The 18,148-nt window shown below is 54.3% G+C and overlaps 3 protein-coding genes across 12 annotated transcripts in view; all 3 read right to left on the bottom strand.

Moving 5' to 3' along the window:
• FAM189B (family with sequence similarity 189 member B) overlaps window positions 1–4,132 on the bottom strand; it is a 6,019-nt gene extending 1,887 nt beyond the window's left edge. Inside the window, exons 1-9 of the mRNA XM_023761532.1 lie at window positions 3,316–4,132; window positions 3,070–3,126; window positions 2,761–2,871; window positions 2,548–2,667; window positions 2,310–2,416; window positions 1,565–1,738; window positions 1,328–1,427; window positions 928–997; window positions 400–681 (exon numbers count right to left, since the gene is read on the bottom strand). Of these exons, the coding sequence (XP_023617300.1) occupies window positions 400–681; window positions 928–997; window positions 1,328–1,427; window positions 1,565–1,738; window positions 2,310–2,416; window positions 2,548–2,667; window positions 2,761–2,871; window positions 3,070–3,126; window positions 3,316–3,537 (1,243 nt within the window). The 5' untranslated portion in view covers window positions 3,538–4,132. The remainder of the gene's footprint in view (window positions 1–399; window positions 682–927; window positions 998–1,327; window positions 1,428–1,564; window positions 1,739–2,309; window positions 2,417–2,547; window positions 2,668–2,760; window positions 2,872–3,069; window positions 3,127–3,315) is intronic.
• A 653-nt stretch (window positions 4,133–4,785) lies between these two features.
• SCAMP3 (secretory carrier membrane protein 3) lies at window positions 4,786–9,375 on the bottom strand. Of its 3 annotated transcripts, none has more exons than XM_006097841.2 (9): window positions 9,086–9,375; window positions 8,675–8,752; window positions 7,925–8,050; window positions 7,720–7,840; window positions 7,176–7,304; window positions 6,561–6,720; window positions 6,359–6,460; window positions 5,549–5,666; window positions 4,786–5,245 (listed from the first exon to the last, which is right to left on the bottom strand). In XM_006097841.2, exons 1-9 carry the CDS (start codon window positions 9,149–9,151, stop codon window positions 5,099–5,101), a joined length of 1,047 nt encoding a protein of 348 aa, XP_006097903.1. In that variant the 5' UTR covers window positions 9,152–9,375; the 3' UTR covers window positions 4,786–5,098. The 3 variants fall into 3 exon arrangements, with proteins under 3 accessions (XP_006097903.1, XP_023617331.1, XP_014319064.1); XM_023761563.1 differs by having other exon boundaries at window positions 6,561–6,716; window positions 7,720–7,827; window positions 9,086–9,362; XM_014463578.2 differs by lacking the exon at window positions 5,549–5,666 and having other exon boundaries at window positions 9,086–9,334.
• A 478-nt stretch (window positions 9,376–9,853) lies between these two features.
• Window positions 9,854–17,569, bottom strand: CLK2 (CDC like kinase 2). Of its 8 annotated transcripts, XM_014463571.2 has the most exons (13): window positions 17,459–17,569; window positions 16,572–16,741; window positions 15,635–15,863; window positions 14,866–14,953; window positions 14,450–14,516; window positions 14,165–14,281; window positions 13,192–13,358; window positions 12,344–12,438; window positions 11,597–11,726; window positions 11,411–11,493; window positions 11,176–11,255; window positions 10,908–10,998; window positions 9,854–10,372 (listed from the first exon to the last, which is right to left on the bottom strand). In XM_014463571.2, exons 2-13 carry the CDS (start codon window positions 16,739–16,741, stop codon window positions 10,187–10,189), a joined length of 1,503 nt encoding a protein of 500 aa, XP_014319057.1. In that variant the 5' UTR covers window positions 17,459–17,569; the 3' UTR covers window positions 9,854–10,186. The 8 variants fall into 8 exon arrangements, 6 of the variants coding, with proteins under 6 accessions (XP_014319057.1, XP_014319053.1, XP_014319054.1 ...); XM_014463567.1 differs by lacking the exon at window positions 17,459–17,569 and having other exon boundaries at window positions 14,866–14,950; XM_014463568.1 differs by lacking the exon at window positions 17,459–17,569 and having other exon boundaries at window positions 15,635–15,860.
• Window positions 17,570–18,148: the final 579 nt, after the last annotated feature.

The raw sequence follows: 18,148 nt of genomic DNA, 5'->3' as shown, positions 1-18,148 counted from the left end.
GTGACCATAAATTTTTCATTCCTTTCGGAAATGACCATGAACGTGAATGCTAGGTCGTATAGTTAGACTGTGTATAGTGTTGTATGAAACTGACAAAGTGGCTCTACCGTGTTGCTATTCCCACCAGCAGAAATGCAGAGACCGGCTGCTCCACATTCTCACCATCATTTTGTCAGTGGTCAATATAGAGCCATTCTAATATGTGTGTGGTGGTATCTCTTTGCTTAAATTTGCATTTCCTTGATGACGTATTATGTGAAACCTCATTTCATATGCTTATTTGCCATCTGTATCTTTTCTCTGGTGAGGTGTCTTTTAAGGACTTTGGCCCATTTTTTAGTTGGGTTATTTGTTTTCTTGATGTCGAGTTTTAAGAGTTATTTATATAGTTTGTGGAGCAATTCTTTGGCAGTGGTGGGGCCTCCGGGGCGGAGCAGGAGTAGGAGCGCGCGGCCCGAGGGGGCCGCCGGGGCAGCGGGCTGTCCTCGAAGGGGCCGCGCAGGCCGCAGTCCAGGCTGAGGCAGTAGCCGGCGCGGCTGCGCTGTATGGAGCGGAAGAGCACGTAGTCCACGGAGCGGACGGAGCCCTGCAGCTCCAGCAGGCACGAGTCCTCGGACGGGCTGGAGCCGCCCGGGAGGTCGCCGATGGCCGACAGCACCAGCGACCCGCTGTCCATGGACACTGTGGGCAGCAGGGGGCGCTGGGTAGCACCGGCCCGGCCCGGCCAGGTCCAGGCAGTTTCCCTTTGCTCAGGCCCAGCCTCTGGGGGGCCGCTCTGCCTGGTTTTATCTCAAAGGAGACCGTTAAGTCCAGGATTCCAAAAAGCCCCCGCCCTCGCTTGTCCACACACCACCAACTCGGCCTTGTCTCCCCCTGTTTCGCTCCCACCCAGCTCTGCTCTCCCAGGCCTTCCCACTTTCTGCTCACCATCCACAATGGAGGCCACCCGCTCGCAGATGCAGGAGCCATCGTGAAGCTGAGGATCAAACAGAGTGGCCTGCAGAAGACACAAGGGTCCAAGGTCTAGCTCTGCACACTGATTGGCCACCCCCCTGTGCTGGACAGAACTGGGGAGTTCCAGATTCCAGTCCTGCTGTGTCACTTGGTAAAGTCACATATGTGGGCCTCTGTTTCCCTATCGTAAAACAGAAATCACGGTTCCTACGCCACCCCCCTCACCGGGCTCTGGGGAGATCAAAGATGGCAGTGGATGTGTTAGTGCCATAAGATCATGGGAACTGTTCTCATCTTTACCCAGCGACTGCAGCTCACTCAGCTTTCATGCTCTAGCCCTGGCTCCCTGGCCCACACCAAGCCTTGCTCTCACCTGGCTGTCTCCTCGTAGCCCCATAACAGCCTCATAAGAAGGGGGGCAATCAGTAGGGTACAAGGGCACTGGGCTGTCCATGGAGCCGTTATAGGTGATGCTGGTGGGAAGAGGGAGAGAGAGGGTCAGAGCCTGGAGAAGAACTATTCCGCAAAGACCCTCCCCACCAATCAAGGCTGCAGCCCAAGCCCCCTTCCCCTGCCTTCGTCTCCCCAGCAGGAGTCCGCCAGGCCTCACCTCTGTGCATCTGTTTCTGAGCTGCAGGTGTACTCTGGGGGGTAGTAGGGAGGTGGGGGCACAGGTGGTACAAATTCCTCCAAGTCCAACATGGTGTGCAGGAGAGGGGCGGGGGGCGAGGAGGTACAGCCCAGAGGCCCCAGGGGACCTGAGACGGAGCGCTCAGGGGCCAGCTGCTGGGGAGCAAGCAATCACCCAGGTTTCTGGTTATTCGACTCCCAAACTCCTCATCTCATCTACATTTTCTGGCCCCGCCCCCAAAGCTGCTCAGCTTGGCCCCTCCCTCAGCCAGAACCAGCCCCTCCTCTAACCCTGCCTCCACCCAGGACCTCCAGCTCTGGCCCTGCCCATCTAAAATAATTCCTCCTGTTTATGACCCCATCTCCATCCAGAATCACCACCTGCTCTGTCCTCACCAGAACATCAACCCTCCATCCCCACCTCCATGGAGGCCCTTCTTGACCCCACCCAACTTCTAGCCCCACTCTTTAATGCCCCCTCTCCTGGCCCCCGACTGGCATCACATACTTTCTTACTCCCTGTCATTCCTCTCCTCACCACCACCCCCCTCGGACCCCCTTAACATCCCTACAATAATAGACGTTCCTAATGGGTGATCTACGGCCGCTGGTGCTCAGAGGAATCACTGTAGTCACACCCCCTCAACCCCAGTCCCAGCACAATACACCCCTGCCACCCCTCCATTCCTTCTGCTTGGCCTTCACCCCGGCTCCCCCCCTCCCCCGTGTCCATGAGGTCAAGGGAGAATATTTGGATCCAGCAGACAATAGCTGAGCCGGTACAGATTATGGTGGCACAAACGGTAAGTCCGCAGACGCTGAAGAGCAGGTTCTGGGAAAAGAAAGAGAGAAAGAAGGATGTATGAGGGGCATGGGTAATCCCACATAGCCTGGGCCTGTGAGGGAGGCATGGTGGGGGAGGAAGGAATGGTAGGGCGGGGGGGGCGGGGGGTGCATGCTCACCTTGAGGGCCCCTCGGGCTTCATCACAGGTGGAGTTAGGGGCAACTTTTAGTTCCTGCCCTGACTCTGGACAGGGCCGGAGGAGGGGACCGGAGGGGCAGCACACACAGACCTTCCCTTCCTGAGGGGGAGAGGGGAGGGGAGACAGACTGAGTCAGGTGTCCCTCACATCTCCCCCCGCCAGTTCTCTCCGCCCGCCCTCCTCAGACCTCACCGTGGAGCAGTGGTGGAAGTCTCTGGCCAGCTGAGCGTTCTTGCAGGAGAGAACAGAGCCCGCCATGCTGAGCATGACACACAGCACCGACAGCAAGGAGAAGAAGGAGATCTGGGGAGACAGGGTGCGGATTCAGGGCTGGGATGCTCAGGAGCGGGGGCTACCAGGGAGGGAGCCACCCTCCTTCACACTCATTCGTGCCTGGGTGGCAGGAACCGGAGAGCCAGTTCCCTTCTTGAGGGCATAAACGGGCATCCCCTCAGGTGCTGGGCACCTGCCTCCCAGCGGACACCAGACCCTGGCACCTACCACTAAAGTGAATGGCCGCTTCCAGGACACAATGCCAACTACCCCGGAGAACGCCAGCTGGGGACAGAGTGGGCACAGGCTCAGCCTGGCAGGGGAGGCACCTGAGTGAGCCCCTCACCACAGGGTGCACCCAGCCCTTTTAGGAGAAGGGAGAGGGAGGAGAGGCCAGGATCTGAACTGGCAGCTGGTGTGGAGGGGTGGGGCCCAAGGAGCCGCCCCCACCCAACAACTGTGCACCCAACTCACCGAGAATCCAGCCCAAGACGGGCAGGACCTCTTGATGCTCTCGGTGGTGGTGACAGAGGAGGCCACCATGCTGAAGGTGACCACCAGGATGCCCAGCAGCACCTGGGCCAGCCCCAGCGTGAGCAGGGCCTGCAGCCAGGGTCGGTGGAGGCGGAGGTGGGTAAGGCCCCGGGTACTAGGCCGACTGGTAAGCGAGCGGCTGGAGTCACTAGGCGAGGGCATCCTGCCTGCCGCCCGGTTGCCTGCGCCTCGCTCGGCCCCCCCTGGCGCTTGGGAGCATCTCCGAGGAGCCCGGGGCCCCGTCCTTCCTCCTCTCCACCCCACTCGCTCTAGAGCCCACCCCCTGGCTGGGTCCCCTGGGGCATGGCTCAGGGACTCCAGCTGGAGGGGCGGTCGAGGCAGGGAAGTCACAGAGGGGCCGCGGAGTGCTCCCTCCCCACCGCGGGCACTGGATGGGCACCGTGCCCAGGATGGCGATGAGGGCGCTGGGACACAGGCTCATCGCATCTCCCTAGGGAAGAGGGGCGCCGAGAAGGGCAGGTCCGGGAGTGAGGAGAGGGAGCGGGGAGAGGACGGAGGTCGGGAGCCCAGGAAAGGATGGGGAAGGTGAAGTCCAGAGGATGGGAAGACGTCTAGGGAAGAGGGGAGGGGTCGGCGTGGGTGACTCTAGGGGGCGGTGGACGTGCCTCCGGTGTCCAGTGGGATCCAAGGCTGGTGGGTGGGAGAGGCCAAGGCACCGCTGTCTCCAGAGTCGCCAGCCCTGCTCCCCTCCCCTCCACGCTCCGCTCCCCCACCTCCGGCTGCAGCGGGTTTGGAGGCAGGGGGTGGGGATGGGATGGTGCGAGAGGAGGAGCGTGGCTGCGCGGTGCACCCCGGGAGTTGTAGTCAGGACAGGAGACCCTGCGGCGGTGCGGGGGTGGGGGCCGGAGCTGGCAGCAGAGCAGGCAGGCAGGTCTGCGGATAAGGTAAGTGCTCTCCAGTCCCTGCCTCTACCGGGCCCCGGGCCCGAGCTAACAACGCTTTGGGCGCTCGCTTGAGCCCCACCCAGCCTCTCAGACCCCCCTCTTCACCCCCCCCCCCCACTGCGTTCTCAGTAGAGGCAGCAGCTCTTTCCGGGTCATTAATGGAAGGGTGGGGAGCAGGGCTCCCTGGTGAGTCTGATTCCACGCCCAACCGTGGACTTCCCTCCTTCTTCCTGCACCAGCCACCCTGTCGCCCAGCTCTGCTGCCCCACCCTGGACAGCTGGCAGTTCACACTAAAGCCAGCCTGACCTTCCCTCTGCCTTCACTCCAGGTCCCTCACCCAGGATATTTTCCCATTGATTTCTTAGAGAGAGTGGACGATGTGCGAGAAACACATTGATGGGTTGCCTCCCGCACTTGCCGTGACCCGAAGCTCTATCCACTGAGCCAAACCCACTAGGGCACTCTTTCTGTCCTAGTTCCCAGTAAAAATTCCAGAAACAGGAATTTGAGTTCCAGTTCCACTGTCTTTTTATTTAAATAATCGAAGCAACAGCCTTGGCACAGCAGAGGGAAGCCGGGTTGGGGTGTGTAAGGGGCGGCAGCGGTGTGGCCTGATTGGGGAGTGGGGTGTAGGCAGAGCAGTGACGGGGTCACAGTGGGCTCCCCGCACCCCTAAATCAGGTTCAGCAGTCACAGCTGCGGGGTTGGGCACTATACAGGAGACATCAGATAGCCATGTCTCACAAGTCCCAGAGACCTCAGGGCGAGGGGCTCAGTCAGCCCCCTCAAGTGGCAGGGCCAGGGCATCCGTCAGGCGTCACGGGGCCCGGAAGGCATTTTCAGCAGCCCCGGCGGCTGCATTGGCAGCTGCGGTTCGCACCGCAGGGTTGGAGAAAACACCAGCAGCAAATTCTTGCTGGGCCTTCTGAAAGCTGGCACCTGTGCGGCGGTACAAGGAGTGGATCTGCAAGTAGAGGACAGAGATATCATAGCACATTCCAGCCACTGCTACTCTACTCCAACCCAACGCCGCCACCACCCCTCCCCAGCCTGCTGCTCTAGATTTCCCTCCTTGGATCCCCTCCAACACACACACACACACACACACACACACACACACACACACACACTCCCCCTACCTCAGAGGTCCATTAGCTCAGAACCCGCCCATCAGCCTGGCCCTCCCCAGTTCCTCCTGAATGTTCCACCCAGGCCCCTAGGGACACATGATCTCACTCTCCTGGCCCCACCTTCAACAGCCCCTCACCCGCTTTAGCATCACAATTCCCAGCACGGCGATGCCAGTGAAGAGCAGGGCAACCAGGAGCATGATCACAGCTACCGCCGTGTTGGTCCTTAGCACCACCAGAGCGGAGATCCAGCCACTGTAAGGAGGCACAAGGGTGTGGCAGTGAAGAGGCCTGCTCACAGCTGGGTCTCTGTCTTCCCCTTCTCCACTGGTTATGTCGCAAACAAGCCCTATTCCCACCCTTCCATCGACCGTCACTCCTATTAGTCCGGCAGCTTTCTACGCACCACATTCCCAAGCTACATCCACTCTCTTCATAGTTCAGACCCACTTTCGGAACTGCCTCCTAGCTCTCCAAGCTCTTCCAGACATCCTCACTCTAAATAGACTCTTCTGGCCCTGGCTGGATAGCTGTTGGTTAGAGCATCAAGGTTGTGAGTTCGATCCCCAGTCAGGGCACATACAAGAACCAACCAATGAATGCATAAATACGTAGAACAACAAGTCTCTCTCTCTAAAAGTCAATAAATTAAAAAAAATAGACCCTTCTGTTGAAGATTCTCCCTCTGCTCTTCAACTGTGATTACATATACCTCCTCCAGGAAGCCTTCTCAGATTGACCTTCCCCTCAACCTATGTCTGTGTAGAGTTCTGTCTGGGCTTTCTCTATCCTGGAAGTATGTCCTGTCTCTCTCCATAAACCAGCACCTCCCAAGGAGAAAAACCACATTTTTTTTTGCTGAACAACTCCCCCCCAACCCCCTAGTACCCTGACTTGGTCTAGAGGAGTGGGAGGAAGGGCTGAGGGTAGATAGCAGCCTCACAGACCTGAACCCCCAACCTGGGATGCCAATGGCCTGGAGGACAAAAAGCACATCCTGGGCGAAGAAAATGAAGAAGAAAACGAAGAAATTGAATGAACTATCGCTCCTGCAAGGAGAAAAAATGGGGAGAGTGGGAGAATCAGTGCTGGAGGAGCAGATAGTGGGGGTCCATTCAAACTTCCCCATCACCCCAGCCCCCAACTTACCGGAAAGCCTTATACATGGGGCGGTACCAGCAGACGAAGGAGCAGGGAGTAAAAAGGATGATCCAGAGGATAGACAGCCCAAAGCCCGTGCCGTTGTTGGTCTCCACACAGAAGCTGGCAAGGCAGGCGAGGAAATTCAGGAGAAGAGCCAGAGTGCTGCCTAACAGATGGAGGGACAGGATGATGGCTCTTTCCGACCGCAATGAAGGCTCCTTCCCCTATAAGCCCGCCCGGTGACCCTCACCAAATTGGCAGAGAAGGAAACGAAGACAACATCTGCCTTTACAGAGTCCTCAACAGGGGAGACAGAACAAGCAAATCTCAATCATGAGTAATCAACCCCCTTTGGAAAGACAGTTAAAGGATTCAGAACACATTTATGCACGAGGATAAGGGAAGGTGAGTAGGCAAAAACACGCATTTGCTAGAAGGCTGGAGAATAAGTTCTAAATGGTATAAAAGGAGTAACCCAGGAAGATCCTAGAGAAATTAGTCTTAAACTCAAATATTAAAGAGAGGCAAAGTGTCTAGTTCTAGGTGAGTGGGCTCCAGGGCAGGAAAGATGTACAAGTTACTACCTGTACTCTTTCTCCAAAAGGGCTTCTTACTACTCACACATCCAGAGATAGTACATGGTGGATACTGTCTTCTGAAATTCTTGTGGGATCTCCATGGAGATGTCCTGGAAAAAGCAGGGCTGAACTGGGCAAAAAGAAGGCAGAGGGGGCCAATTGTTCTGTCGAGCTGAAAGGCACAAAGAGAGCAGAAGTGAGGCAGAGACCAATGAAGGAATCACTCCCCCTCCCACTCCAGGTCCTCTATTCTATCTCTAATTTGGGGTCCAAGGAGATGGAGAGAAATAAAAATAATGAGGATCACTATTTACAACTTTTAAGCACTGTGCCAAGCGCTTTGTATAGACGATCTTGTTTAACTCCCACAACAATCCGGTCAAACAGGTACAGACAGTATTTTCATTTTACAAGTGTGGAAACTGAGGCACTCAACATTAATAACTTGCCTAGGAGCTCACTACGATTGATAAGCGATAGCGCCCAAATTCAAACTCACAATTTGGCTCTGGTGCCCAAGCTCTCAGGTTTTTTTGCTTCTTAGAAACTGTCAGATTCCCTCCCCACCCTAGCAAGGACTCACTTACTAGCTTTGCCCCCCAGGGCAGCATGCTGCAACTCCCGCTCTCTGCGGTCCAACTCCTCCGCCTTCCTGTTGAGCTCCTCTTGCTTCTTTAGCAGCTCTGCGGTGGCTGCTGCAGCGGAAGCCTGCCCAGTACGAGCAGAGAGATGTGAGTCCTGGGCCCCAGGGCTGGCCCGACTTCCCAACCACCATCCACACACCTCCTTTACCTGGGAGCTGTAGGAACCATAGTTCTTGGGTTCTGTGGGGCTGAGCTTTCTCGAGGACTGCGAGGGAGCTGAGGGTGGAGGCAGTGGGGCTGGGGCAGGGGCAGGAGGCTCGTAGGCTGATGGTGGCTGTTGGGTTTAAAAAGACCTTACAGATCATCTGGTCCCTCATAACAGAGGAATCTAGAGTCAGCCTGAATACCTTTTCACCCAAAACTCATTACCTAGGTAGCAGCCCCTCCCACAGTTGGTAGAAAGCTAGTTCTTATGTTTGTCAGAGAACTCCTTTACCATCAGCAGCAGCCCTCATCACCCCTCACATCAAATTCCTTAGCCAGAACTAAAGCACTCATCTACATCTACTTCCGTAACTTTTAAAAACTCTACATTTCCTGTTCCAGTGAGACACATATGTCTAGTTCTCCTCATTCCTTGCCTTCTAATTGCACACCTAAGCAGAGTCTGTTTTCTCAATTCCAACCAGCTGCGTACTTTATTTTTTTTTTTCAAAGAAGCCTCCCCAGACAGGGCCTTGGTTATGGCCCCGCCAGGCTCCATTGGATGGATCGTGAGCCCTGGTGTCTCCAGAAGAATGAAGCATCCCGTGGCGGCCTGGCCGCTCTGTCAGGAGCTAAGGTCATGGTGCTTGCTCCCTCCTTCCTTGGCATGCAGAAAAGGCCCCTGTACCCCGACAGAGTGGGCTCACTGGCAAGCCCTCCCCTCCCTTGCAGTCCTGTGCTCTCAGAATCTCACCTCTCGGGTCTCAAAAGGGTTGTAGACGTCAAGCGTGGCATACTGCGGGCTCGGTCGGTGCTGGATCACAGCTGGGTCCTGTGGGCAGAGACCAGGGGCTCAGCTGGCACCTGATACCTCACCGGGAACTCACAGGGGCCTCTTCACATTGCCTGTGGCTCCAAGGGCTGCACCTCGGGGGCCACGCTGTGGTCCCAGCACTTCCTCCAAATCCTTCACCCCTCACTGCCAGGACCAGTTTCTTACAGGGACAGGGCCCGCCCCCAGGGTGCTCACTGGACTGGAGTCGCCGTCACCCTCACGTGGCGGCCCTTCCAAAGATCAAATGTCACGAATGGGAACACAAGTTAAGCCCATCCTCCAGAACCGGGAAGTCAATCCTGTTGCCCAAAGGAGGCCGGCGCAAGTCACCTGAAAAGGGTTGTCAAGTTCGCCGGGCTCGGCGAAGGGGTTTCCACCGTCTGTGTTTTGAGCCATAGTTGCAACCGCGGACTAGGCCGCCCCCTGCCCTCCACGCCCCTGGGGCGGCACTGGGGGCAGCAGCGACGCTCAGCCTTCCCTCCGCTCCACTCCGTCCGCCCCGCTTCTCTGTGCACGGATTGGCTGCACCGACCGGAAGTCCCAAGGATCCCGCAGCAGTAGCGGGTTACGCCTGCGTCCTGGCTCCAGGAAAGGCCGGAAGTACCCACGTGACACCGCTAACCCAGTGTCTCTACCAAGTACCACCCCTTACCCCACGTGATGCAACTCCAACGAACTACACCCCCCAGAAGGCCTTGCGTGATAATCCTGCTCAGTCTGTCTCCCGAGGTGTATGATGGGAGTCTTTCCACCGGTGGTGGCAGCCTCTCAGAAGCCCAGTTGAGCAAGTTTTTCACCTGGGTTTCCGGGTGGATGGTGGGGGTCCAGTCTAATGGCTCTAGTAGTTGGACCCCCTTTGCAACCCTCATTATTCCTGATCAAAGAAGTGCCACCTTATAATCCCTCTCCATTCTAACGTGCAAGAAATGTGATCACTCATCATTGCCCTCCCCTGAAACAAACCAGATAAACTGGTCACCTGCCTGGTTAATTTCAGAGGGTAAGCTAGGCTCCCTGCTTACCCAAACTCAGAAAGGTTGCCCATCTTCTCATCCCTCCACCCCAGCATCGCCAAACCTCAAACTCCGGGGATGGAGGTCAGATGAAGCACGTCATTTTATTTCACAAAGACTATACAAAATTCTTTATAAAATATGGGCTGGATGCCACCTGGTTACCTCATTCTGCCCCCATCCAACTCAACTGTCAAGGGGCAAGTGAGGTTGGGAAGAGTGTAGAATGGAATAGCATTATGTACAAGGCAGGGTACAAGCTCTTTCATATTTACACTATTTCACATATTCACAGGTATATAGGGAGCCAGGAGGGAGGCGTGGGCTCCGGTTCTGTTCTCTTGTATAAAAAAGCACCAGTGTCCTGGACTGGACACCCACTGCTGCTAGAGATGCAGGGGGGCCCAGGGTCTGATCGTCACCGACTGATATCCCGACTGGAGTCCCACAACTTGGCACTGAGTGGTTCGGCCCGGAGGCGGGTGAAGAAAGGATGCTGAAGAGCTTCACCCAAGGTCAGACGCTTAGCAGGTTCGTACTCTAGCATGCTTTCAATCAGATCGAAGAGCTGGTGGTGTTCCTCTGCCTCTGAGGTCAGATACCGCTGGTGGTGGAGGGCAGGAAAAAGGTGAGGTACGATGCCTTACAAACCCTGCCTTCTACAAGGCCCTAGCTTCAGTCTTGGAAGACCAAGGCTCTGCTTACAACCATTATGAATACTACCTTCGCACGACCACATTGTGACCGATTCTGATATTATAGCTTAACCTACCTTCGCCCTAGGTACTGCTTCATACTCTGAAAGTTTTACTCGTATATTCTTGTCAACTTCATAAATCTTCTTTAGCTCCACATTAAAATTTAAGCTCTTCAAAGGTAATTTATTCTTTTGTCTGACCCAAGGAATCCAGGACATTGCTTTGATCTCTAATTGGCTCAAGGACATGGCTGTCTAACCTCCTTCCCTCCGAAACACCACTCCTCCTTCTTTCTCTCTCTTCAATTAACCGAGAATGTCTTCAGTATTCCTCCCCTTCTTTCCTAACTCTGTGCTTGTGAAATGCTTTCCAGAGGCAAAACACCTTAAGAAAGAAGTGACCTCTGGGTGGTGGGCACCACTGATCCCCAGCCTGGCTCACCCGCAGTGGTTTGCAGTTTTCTCGAACGTAGCGCCCAGCTGATGTGTTCTCATCCCAATCCAGGCGACCCCGATAAAAATATTTCTGCTTCCTAGAGGGGAAGGGGAGGTTGAGGAATCAGGAGGTTCCTCTTACTGTGGGATAATCCCCTTATTCCCCCATCTGAGTAGCTGGGGGAGGGAAGGTGTCAAAGAAAAAAGAAAATGTGATATTGACCATTTGTAGAGAGAAAAGGAAAAGGGTTAAGTCCCTCCCACTCAAAGTTCACCTTGTTTTTCGGGTCATCCGGGAAGGGATAGGACCCAAAATCCTTTCCATCATGGCTAGATGCTCTCTGTTGTCGTGGGTCTAGGAAAGGAAGCCAGAACTGAGCATGGGACTGGGAAGGGGATGCTGAGGACCAGCTGCCAGGAAAATAAGCAACGTGGACGAGTAAGCAGGCAGGTCCTCAGCAGACAGGGAGATCAGGGATGAGAATGCCAGGTGGTCATATCATTACTTACTTGGAAGAGGGTGAAGCCAACATAGTACTCAAAGATGATGCAGCCTATGCTCCACACATCACAAGGCTGTGACCAGCCCAGCTCTGGGTAGGAATTGGAGGGAAAAGGTGTTACGAGGTTTAGGGGCTGCCACCCTCACCACCACACCTGCTTACACACTGGGGCATCCTTGTCCTTCCCCCTTACCGAGGATGACCTCTGGTGCTCGGTAATGGCGAGTGGAGACAATAGTACTATGGTGTTCATGGTCAAAGGTGGCACTGCCAAAGTCTACCACCCGCACAGCTGTGCTCTTCACGCTTCGCTCATCTCGCTTCTAGGAACCAAGCAGGAAAAGAATGAACCTCTGCACTACAGCCTGAGATGCCATTACTATCCTCTGAAGTGGTTCTGAGCATTAAAAAAGCTCCTTTGACCTGCCTGCCTGCCCCCCACCACACGCCAATCTCTTGCCCTACAGCCTCCCCATATCTAGCAGAGTACTTTAGGAGTTGAGGAGGAAGAGGATTAAGGAATAATTATGGAATAGCATGCAAGTCTCTGTGCACAGGAAGACTATACCCAAGTGACTGGTGTTTTTCTGAAAATATACAACATGTTGCAAAGAGAGGGAGAGCTTCCTTTGGAGATCTCCATGAACTCTAGAGTTCGTCAGGGAACAGAGCTTTCTTTACAAAAAAAAGTCCAAAGCAAGAACCTTAAAAGCATTTCCACTAGATTGAGGTTCTTTTTCCAAATTCTCTTCCAATTGAAGTCTTCTTAAATCTCTCCCTTTCAATCAATTCTGATACTCTGGTTTTACTCAGTCAAGAGCCAGACCAAGAGAAAATGTGGGAGCGAGAAGTAAAAGGAGGCCATGAAGGGTTAAGAGAAAGGCAACCTGACACAGCTGCCTGCCCTCATTGGCCAAGGGGGAAACCCTATCCATCTTACCTTCTCAAGATTGTAAGTGAGCTCGTAGTCTGAATTCACAAACAAAATATTTTCAGGCTTGAGGTCCGTATGTGTCAGCTTGTTATCGTGGAGGACTGCAGGGGAAAAGGCCAGTCACGGTCGGTCCTGGCAGCCTGGGCTACCTGGCCCCAGCTAACCCCAGGCTCGGTCCCCTCGCTCCAAGCTGGTGAGGAGGCAGGTGCAGAGTTTCTAGGTTGCTTTCTGCTTTACATCCAAATGAAATGCCTGGTCTAAGATGCTCTATGCTTATTAACATAAGATATGTAAATAATTCTCAATTGAAGGATAAAGGCAGTTTTCTATAGCTTGTATTTTTGTACTGATTCTGACATATGTGTATCTGACACTGTGTGAATTCAACTCTGCAAAACCGTATTGTTACGAACACTCAAGAGGAACTATGTACTAGTCTGGATTCCCTACTTGGCTCCTTGGCTGTGCTACTCCCTGCTTCCACCTGCTTGGCTGGGCATGAAGAGCATCTCAGATTAGACACATGTAACCCTCTAGCTTGAGTCGACCTTTCGTCTTTGTGCTTGCTGCCTGACTTACACTTCCCAAGGAAAAGAGGTATTTAAGTGCTTTGATTTCAAAGGCTTTGTCTTCCAGCTCCTGCTTGGTTAGATGTGGAGTAAGCCAATCAGTGATGGCGAGGACATCAGTCAAGGAGTTAAGTCAGAAGAGGAGATGTCAACATGACAGTGAATAATAGAAGTGCAGATAACCAAGTTGACTGTTTGGGGGCTTCACCAGTGCACAACTGAGATAGAAGAGGTCCAATGGAGGCAGGGGCTGTCCCAGAGTCCACCTCGGCCCACCCCACTCACACTTGACAGCCTGGCACAGCTGGAAGGCCATGTGGCGCACTTGGTGGATGGGGTAGGGCAGGTAGTTGTTGTCTTTGAGGAAATCGAAGGTGCTAAGGCCCAGAAGCTCAAAGGAGATACACATGTGGCCATGGTAGTCAAACCAGTCAAACATCTGGACACAGAGGCTGGGAAGAGAGATGGGGAAGGGGAATGTCTGATGAGCTTCCATCTGCTCACCACCTCTCCAACAAGGTGGGACTGCATAGCTGTTGATTCCACACACTTGTATTACCAACAAAATTCAGTTCCTTTAGGAAATGGTCTTTCTGGTGGACTCAAGAAGAGAGGTACTACCTGGCAAGATTCAAATCATTTTCAAAAACTTTAAATAGTTAAAAAAAAAATCCTAGTTGCTGAAGAGTTGTTGAGTGCCAGGCTCTTATGTTGACCTTGAATTGTCAAACTGTCACTCCTAAATCCAGACCCCACCTCCCATTCCTGAAATTCACTATCAGCCACCAATGGCCCCTGTTTATACCTGTCATCGTTTTATGTGTTCACTTAACACCCTTATTATATATTTGGCTTATAGAATGTGTGGACAGAAATATTACATATAAATGTCAGTGGCCTCATCAGCATAGTTCTAAGTATTAAAAGCTCAGTTAACTTTTTTGACGAAATGTTAATTCTCAGTCTCAGGGTCATTTCCAAGGGAGATCCCTACAGAGGCCACCCTGGGCTGGAGCCAAACTGCAGAGCAATTTAACTGCCCTAAAAACAAGGGAAACGAATTAGAGAATATTTTCTGAGAGGACTGAGGACCAGACCCGCCCTTCCTACTCTAATGTTCTACTGCTCTAAGATGAGGAACAAAAGATGAATGGATGAGCAGGTCTAGGACTCCCTGCCGGCCTAGCCTAGGTTGGGGAGGTTTTCCTGAATGGGGTGGAGCCTCTCAGACTCCCCACATACTCCTTTGCTTGCTTACTTCTTGTTGTCAGGGTCCTTCTCATTGATTTTCTCCAGGACGTTGATTTCAAGTCGAGCGGCTTCCTTGTACTTTTCCACATTCTTTATGATCTTCAAGGCAACTCGAGCCCCGCCCCTGTGGGTTGGCAGAAGAGGCTTTTGCTGGGCTCTCGAGAACCTCAAATTGAATGGGGCTGTCGGGGCATAAAGAAGCCCTACCTTTTGCTCATCGTATACAGGCCCCAGACAACCCTCACTACCTCTTTACGCCCAGCAGGTATGGGGGTGGGTGGCTGACAGTTACCTGCGGTGGTCGACACACTGTACAACTCTGCCAAAGGTCCCCTCTCCCAACGTGCTTACAATTTCATCTGAAATGACAGAGAGCAGGGTCGGGGAGGGGGAGGGAGAGAAGGTGGGGACTGAGCTGAGTTGGAAGGAAAAAGGGACAGCAATCTGGGGTGAAATGAAGGATGGGGGAACAGATACAGATGGTCACAGGGGGAGAAAACCCCTGTGTGATTCCCACCACCTTTAACCCAGGGGCCATGAGAGCTGGGAGTGGACAGCAGAGGTCAATTCTCAACAGCAACTCAAACCACCCAGATAAACAACACCACTGAGAAAAGGCAAAAGAGACTGTGACTTGGGTTGGCTTGGGACGTTAGAATGGCTATGGGACCATTACAGGCTATAGGATTGTTACGATTTGGCTTGTACATCGCTCTTGTAGCCAGTCCCCGACGTGGTAGATGAGGTGGCCCTCAGCGTCGTCCTCTACACTCTTGGCTCTCCGGCTGCTGTGCTGCTGTCGGGGGGCGGGGGGGGTCGGAGCAAGCCAGGTGTCGGAGCGGGGGCCGGAGGGAGGCGGGGTGGGTGGTGGAGGGGCCACCGGTCACAGGCGCCCAGCCAGGGGGGACAGACGATGATGGGGGACAGTGGAAGGGAACACGTCAGATGCAGTAAGGCGGATCGGGGTGAGAAGAGAGAGCGGCGCATAACCCCAAGTCCCAAACCCAAAACGGGAACAAGGAGAGGCTTGGGCAGAGCAGAGAAGTGGTGTCGTTGTGCCCATGTCACCCACAACCCCATGCTCTACACAATGCCCTTCCAGGCAGGCACAAATCTCCCTTTTCCCCCACCCAAGCCCACCGACTGAGGGGGCCATGGAGCCCAGGGCTTGGGGGAGAAAGGCAGTTCACAAGCAAGGCCCCCATTGGAGAGTGCAGGCCGCTGGGGCAGGGAAGCTGCTCCCTGCACAGTAAGGCCAGCATGCCAGAGAGGGCACTGGGCTCACAAGTGCTCTGTGCCCATCCGTCTCTAAAGCAGATTCTGGGGCCTCCAAGAGTCGAAGAGCTTCCAAGAGAGACAGGCTCAGTGCCCACCTCAGTGTGCATGCCCCAAGAATCAGCTGAGAACAAGGATACTTCTCACTTACCAGGGTCCCAGAGGGCTGAAGGGGAGAGGAAGGGCCTGGGCTGGCACTCACCGAAGATGAGCGGCTGAATGTCCGACTGCGCCGCCTCCGCCGTCGGTGCTTCCTTCGGCTGCTGCGCTGGCTGCGGTAACTGCTGTTCTCCCGGTGATACTCGTAGGAATGCCGGTAGTCCGTGTCATAGTAGGCCTCTCCCCGGTCCCTGCTGTAGTCATTGCGTCTGTAGCTGCCACAGTATCGCCGGTCATACGCTCTCCGGTCAGAGGAACGGTCATCGTAGCTGCTGTTGGACAACAAACACCCATTAGGTGCATCTGTTCAGCCACATTCCTTGCCACACCACGTGACAAGGTCCCCCCGAAGTGAGGAAAGAGTGCTGCTGGGAAAATGGCTCTCAGACACCCATCAAGTCTCTGAGGACTGAGGACCAGAGAATTGAAGTAACTGAGTGCAGAGGAGGAATCACCACCTGCATGTCACCAAGAATCTGAAAAGACACCTGCAGAACTACATCCTCTGGGGCCATCTCCTTCCCTCCAGGGACTTAATGGAACAAAGCCGTAGCCTTCCCTCCATCCAGCTTTGCTCCAAACTATCCCTAACCCATCCCTCCACCGAAGATGCCGCTAACTCATTAAAACCATGCAAACCTGACTCTGTCTTGTCTATTAGCTCACCGGCTACTTCCAGCCCCTAGTCTTTTGCATTTGCTTTCCCTTCATCTGGGACACTTCACCCTTATATTTCAGATGAGTTTAGACGTCACACACTCTGGGAAATTTTTCTTGAACTACACACCCTGTACTACTCCAACCAAACCTGCTAGATGCTTCCTCAGCCCTTTCCTGCATACTTCCTCTGTGATAACACTCTTGGTATCACAGTGCAAATGCCTTACTTTGTCATCCATCTTGAGCATCACCTTCACCCAGGTGCTTAGCATGTAACCAACAAATCTTTGTTAAATGAATGAATGAGTACAAGGTCTCACCTCCGGGAACGAACATGGTAGCTGTCTTCCCGTCGATGCCTCCGCGTCCGGTCGCTGCTACTTGACCAGGATCGGCTTCTTCGTCTCTTATGCTTTCGGCTTCGATAGTGTTCGTGGTAACTCCCCCGGCTGCCTCGTTCTGAGGATGGGTACCTTCGGGGATGAGGCATCTGGAAGAGAAGGCAAAGCAGAAATAGTGGGGAAGTCCCCTTCAAGGACTGGGTGCTGCAGAGGTGCCTCGCTGCTTTCTTCTCTTCGATGTCTATCTCTTTTGCCCACCCACTGTGCTGAAAATTCCTCCTTAATGGAGTGTAACAGCAGTCACTAACTCTGGCTGAAAACTCTAGGAAGCCTTCCCTAACTCTCTCAATCCCTTAAATACGCCCCACTCAGCACACTGCTCTTCTCTGATTTCCCACAAACATGGCTCCATGCAGACCTTCAGGTCTGGGCCCCAGCGCCTTACAGAGGAGATGGTGTAACTGATGGGAGGCTGCCAGAGTGCCTCCTGGGCTGAGATCTCAGAGAGATCTGTGTCATGCTGAGTTCCTCACCACTCAGCAGACTAAAGCGTTATATACACTATCATGATGAATGTTTTACAGTTATTCAGCGTGCCGACCATCCGTGTTCTGCGGGCAGGAATCCCATTCGCCGGGTTTCTACACGCAGCAACGTATACGAAATATACACAAGTTCTAGGGACCTGGGTGTAGCCCCTCAACTGCCTTCACTCTTGCACCTCCGGCCAAACACCCCTGGAGAGGTTCTAATACAGGAGTCCCCACGCTGCAGTCAGCTTCCCATCCGGCTTCTCCTCCCCTTTTTGCCTCGGAAGTACAGAATACCTGGTGGGTTTTTTTAAAATTAATATCAGCACTACTTGCCTAAGAGCCAGTTCCCTTCCAGCTATTAGAACTGGAGTGGCCTGGTGCACACATCCTTTTTTTCTTCAGGGGAAGAATCAGAAGGCACTGTCACACCCGGGCAGGTGAGGCCAGGAGGGCATAACGGCATGAAACGGGCCCAAGGACAGAAGTCGTGGTGGGGGGAAGGATTCCGTGCGAAAAGGCCACGGACTCCAAAACCTGGCTCCCCGCGGGGGCTCTCCCTGCCCATGACTTCAGATTCGGAAGGGCGATATTCAATTCATCCCGGGCTTAGCGGGGCTCACGGAGAGCCCAAAGGATGCGAGCGCAGGGCGAGGCCAGGGGAGCCAGGCTGCTCAGCCCGCCCAGGTCCCCCACCGCGCGGAGCCGCCGCCGAGGTTGCGCCCGGGCCTCCGCACAGAGCATCCCCAGCTGCGACCTTCCTCGGCGTCCACGGCTTTATCTCCCTTTCTCGCTCGGACGATCCACAACTAACTTCTGGAGTCAAAGGCCTTCCGTGCCCTCCACGTGACACGGCGCTGTCTCTCCTCCTCCCAGCCCCGGTGCAACTCTGAACATTCCGCCCGTTCTCGCCCCGGGGAGCCACTCCAATCCCGGGCTCCATCACCTCCTTCCTCCTGCGTCGCCCCCAAGTTTCCGCCGGGTCTTCCCAGCTGCACCCGGGGCAAGCTGTCGCCCGCTCAACTC

Source organism: Myotis lucifugus, unplaced genomic scaffold (genome assembly GCF_000147115.1).
Source record: "Myotis lucifugus unplaced genomic scaffold, Myoluc2.0 scaffold_211, whole genome shotgun sequence".
In the NCBI taxonomy this organism is placed as follows: Eukaryota; Metazoa; Chordata; class Mammalia; order Chiroptera; family Vespertilionidae; genus Myotis; species Myotis lucifugus.
Note: the sequence above shows the minus strand (reverse complement) of the source record. Positions and strands in the feature narration are given on the sequence as shown.

Excerpts from the sequence above, each read along its gene's own strand:
- CLK2 (XM_014463571.2), bottom strand. The coding sequence starts at position 16,741 with ATGCCTCATCCCCGAAGGTACCCATCCTCAGAACGAGGCAGCCGGGGG. Across the intron at positions 12,439-13,191 it reads GCTGTGCCAGGCTGTCAAGT|TCCTCCACGATAACAAGCTG; the intron begins GTGAGTGGGGTG and ends TTTCCCCTGCAG. Across the intron at positions 11,494-11,596 it reads AGCACCAGAGGTCATCCTCG|AGCTGGGCTGGTCACAGCCT; the intron begins GTAAGGGGGAAG and ends ATTCCTACCCAG.
- SCAMP3 (XM_006097841.2), bottom strand. The coding sequence starts at position 9,151 with ATGGCTCAAAACACAGACGGTGGAAACCCCTTCGCCGAGCCCGGCGAA. Across the intron at positions 8,753-9,085 it reads AACTTGACAACCCTTTTCAG|GACCCAGCTGTGATCCAGCA; the intron begins GTGACTTGCGCC and ends CTCTGCCCACAG. Across the intron at positions 7,841-7,924 it reads ATGGTTCCTACAGCTCCCAG|GCTTCCGCTGCAGCAGCCAC; the intron begins GTAAAGGAGGTG and ends CGTACTGGGCAG.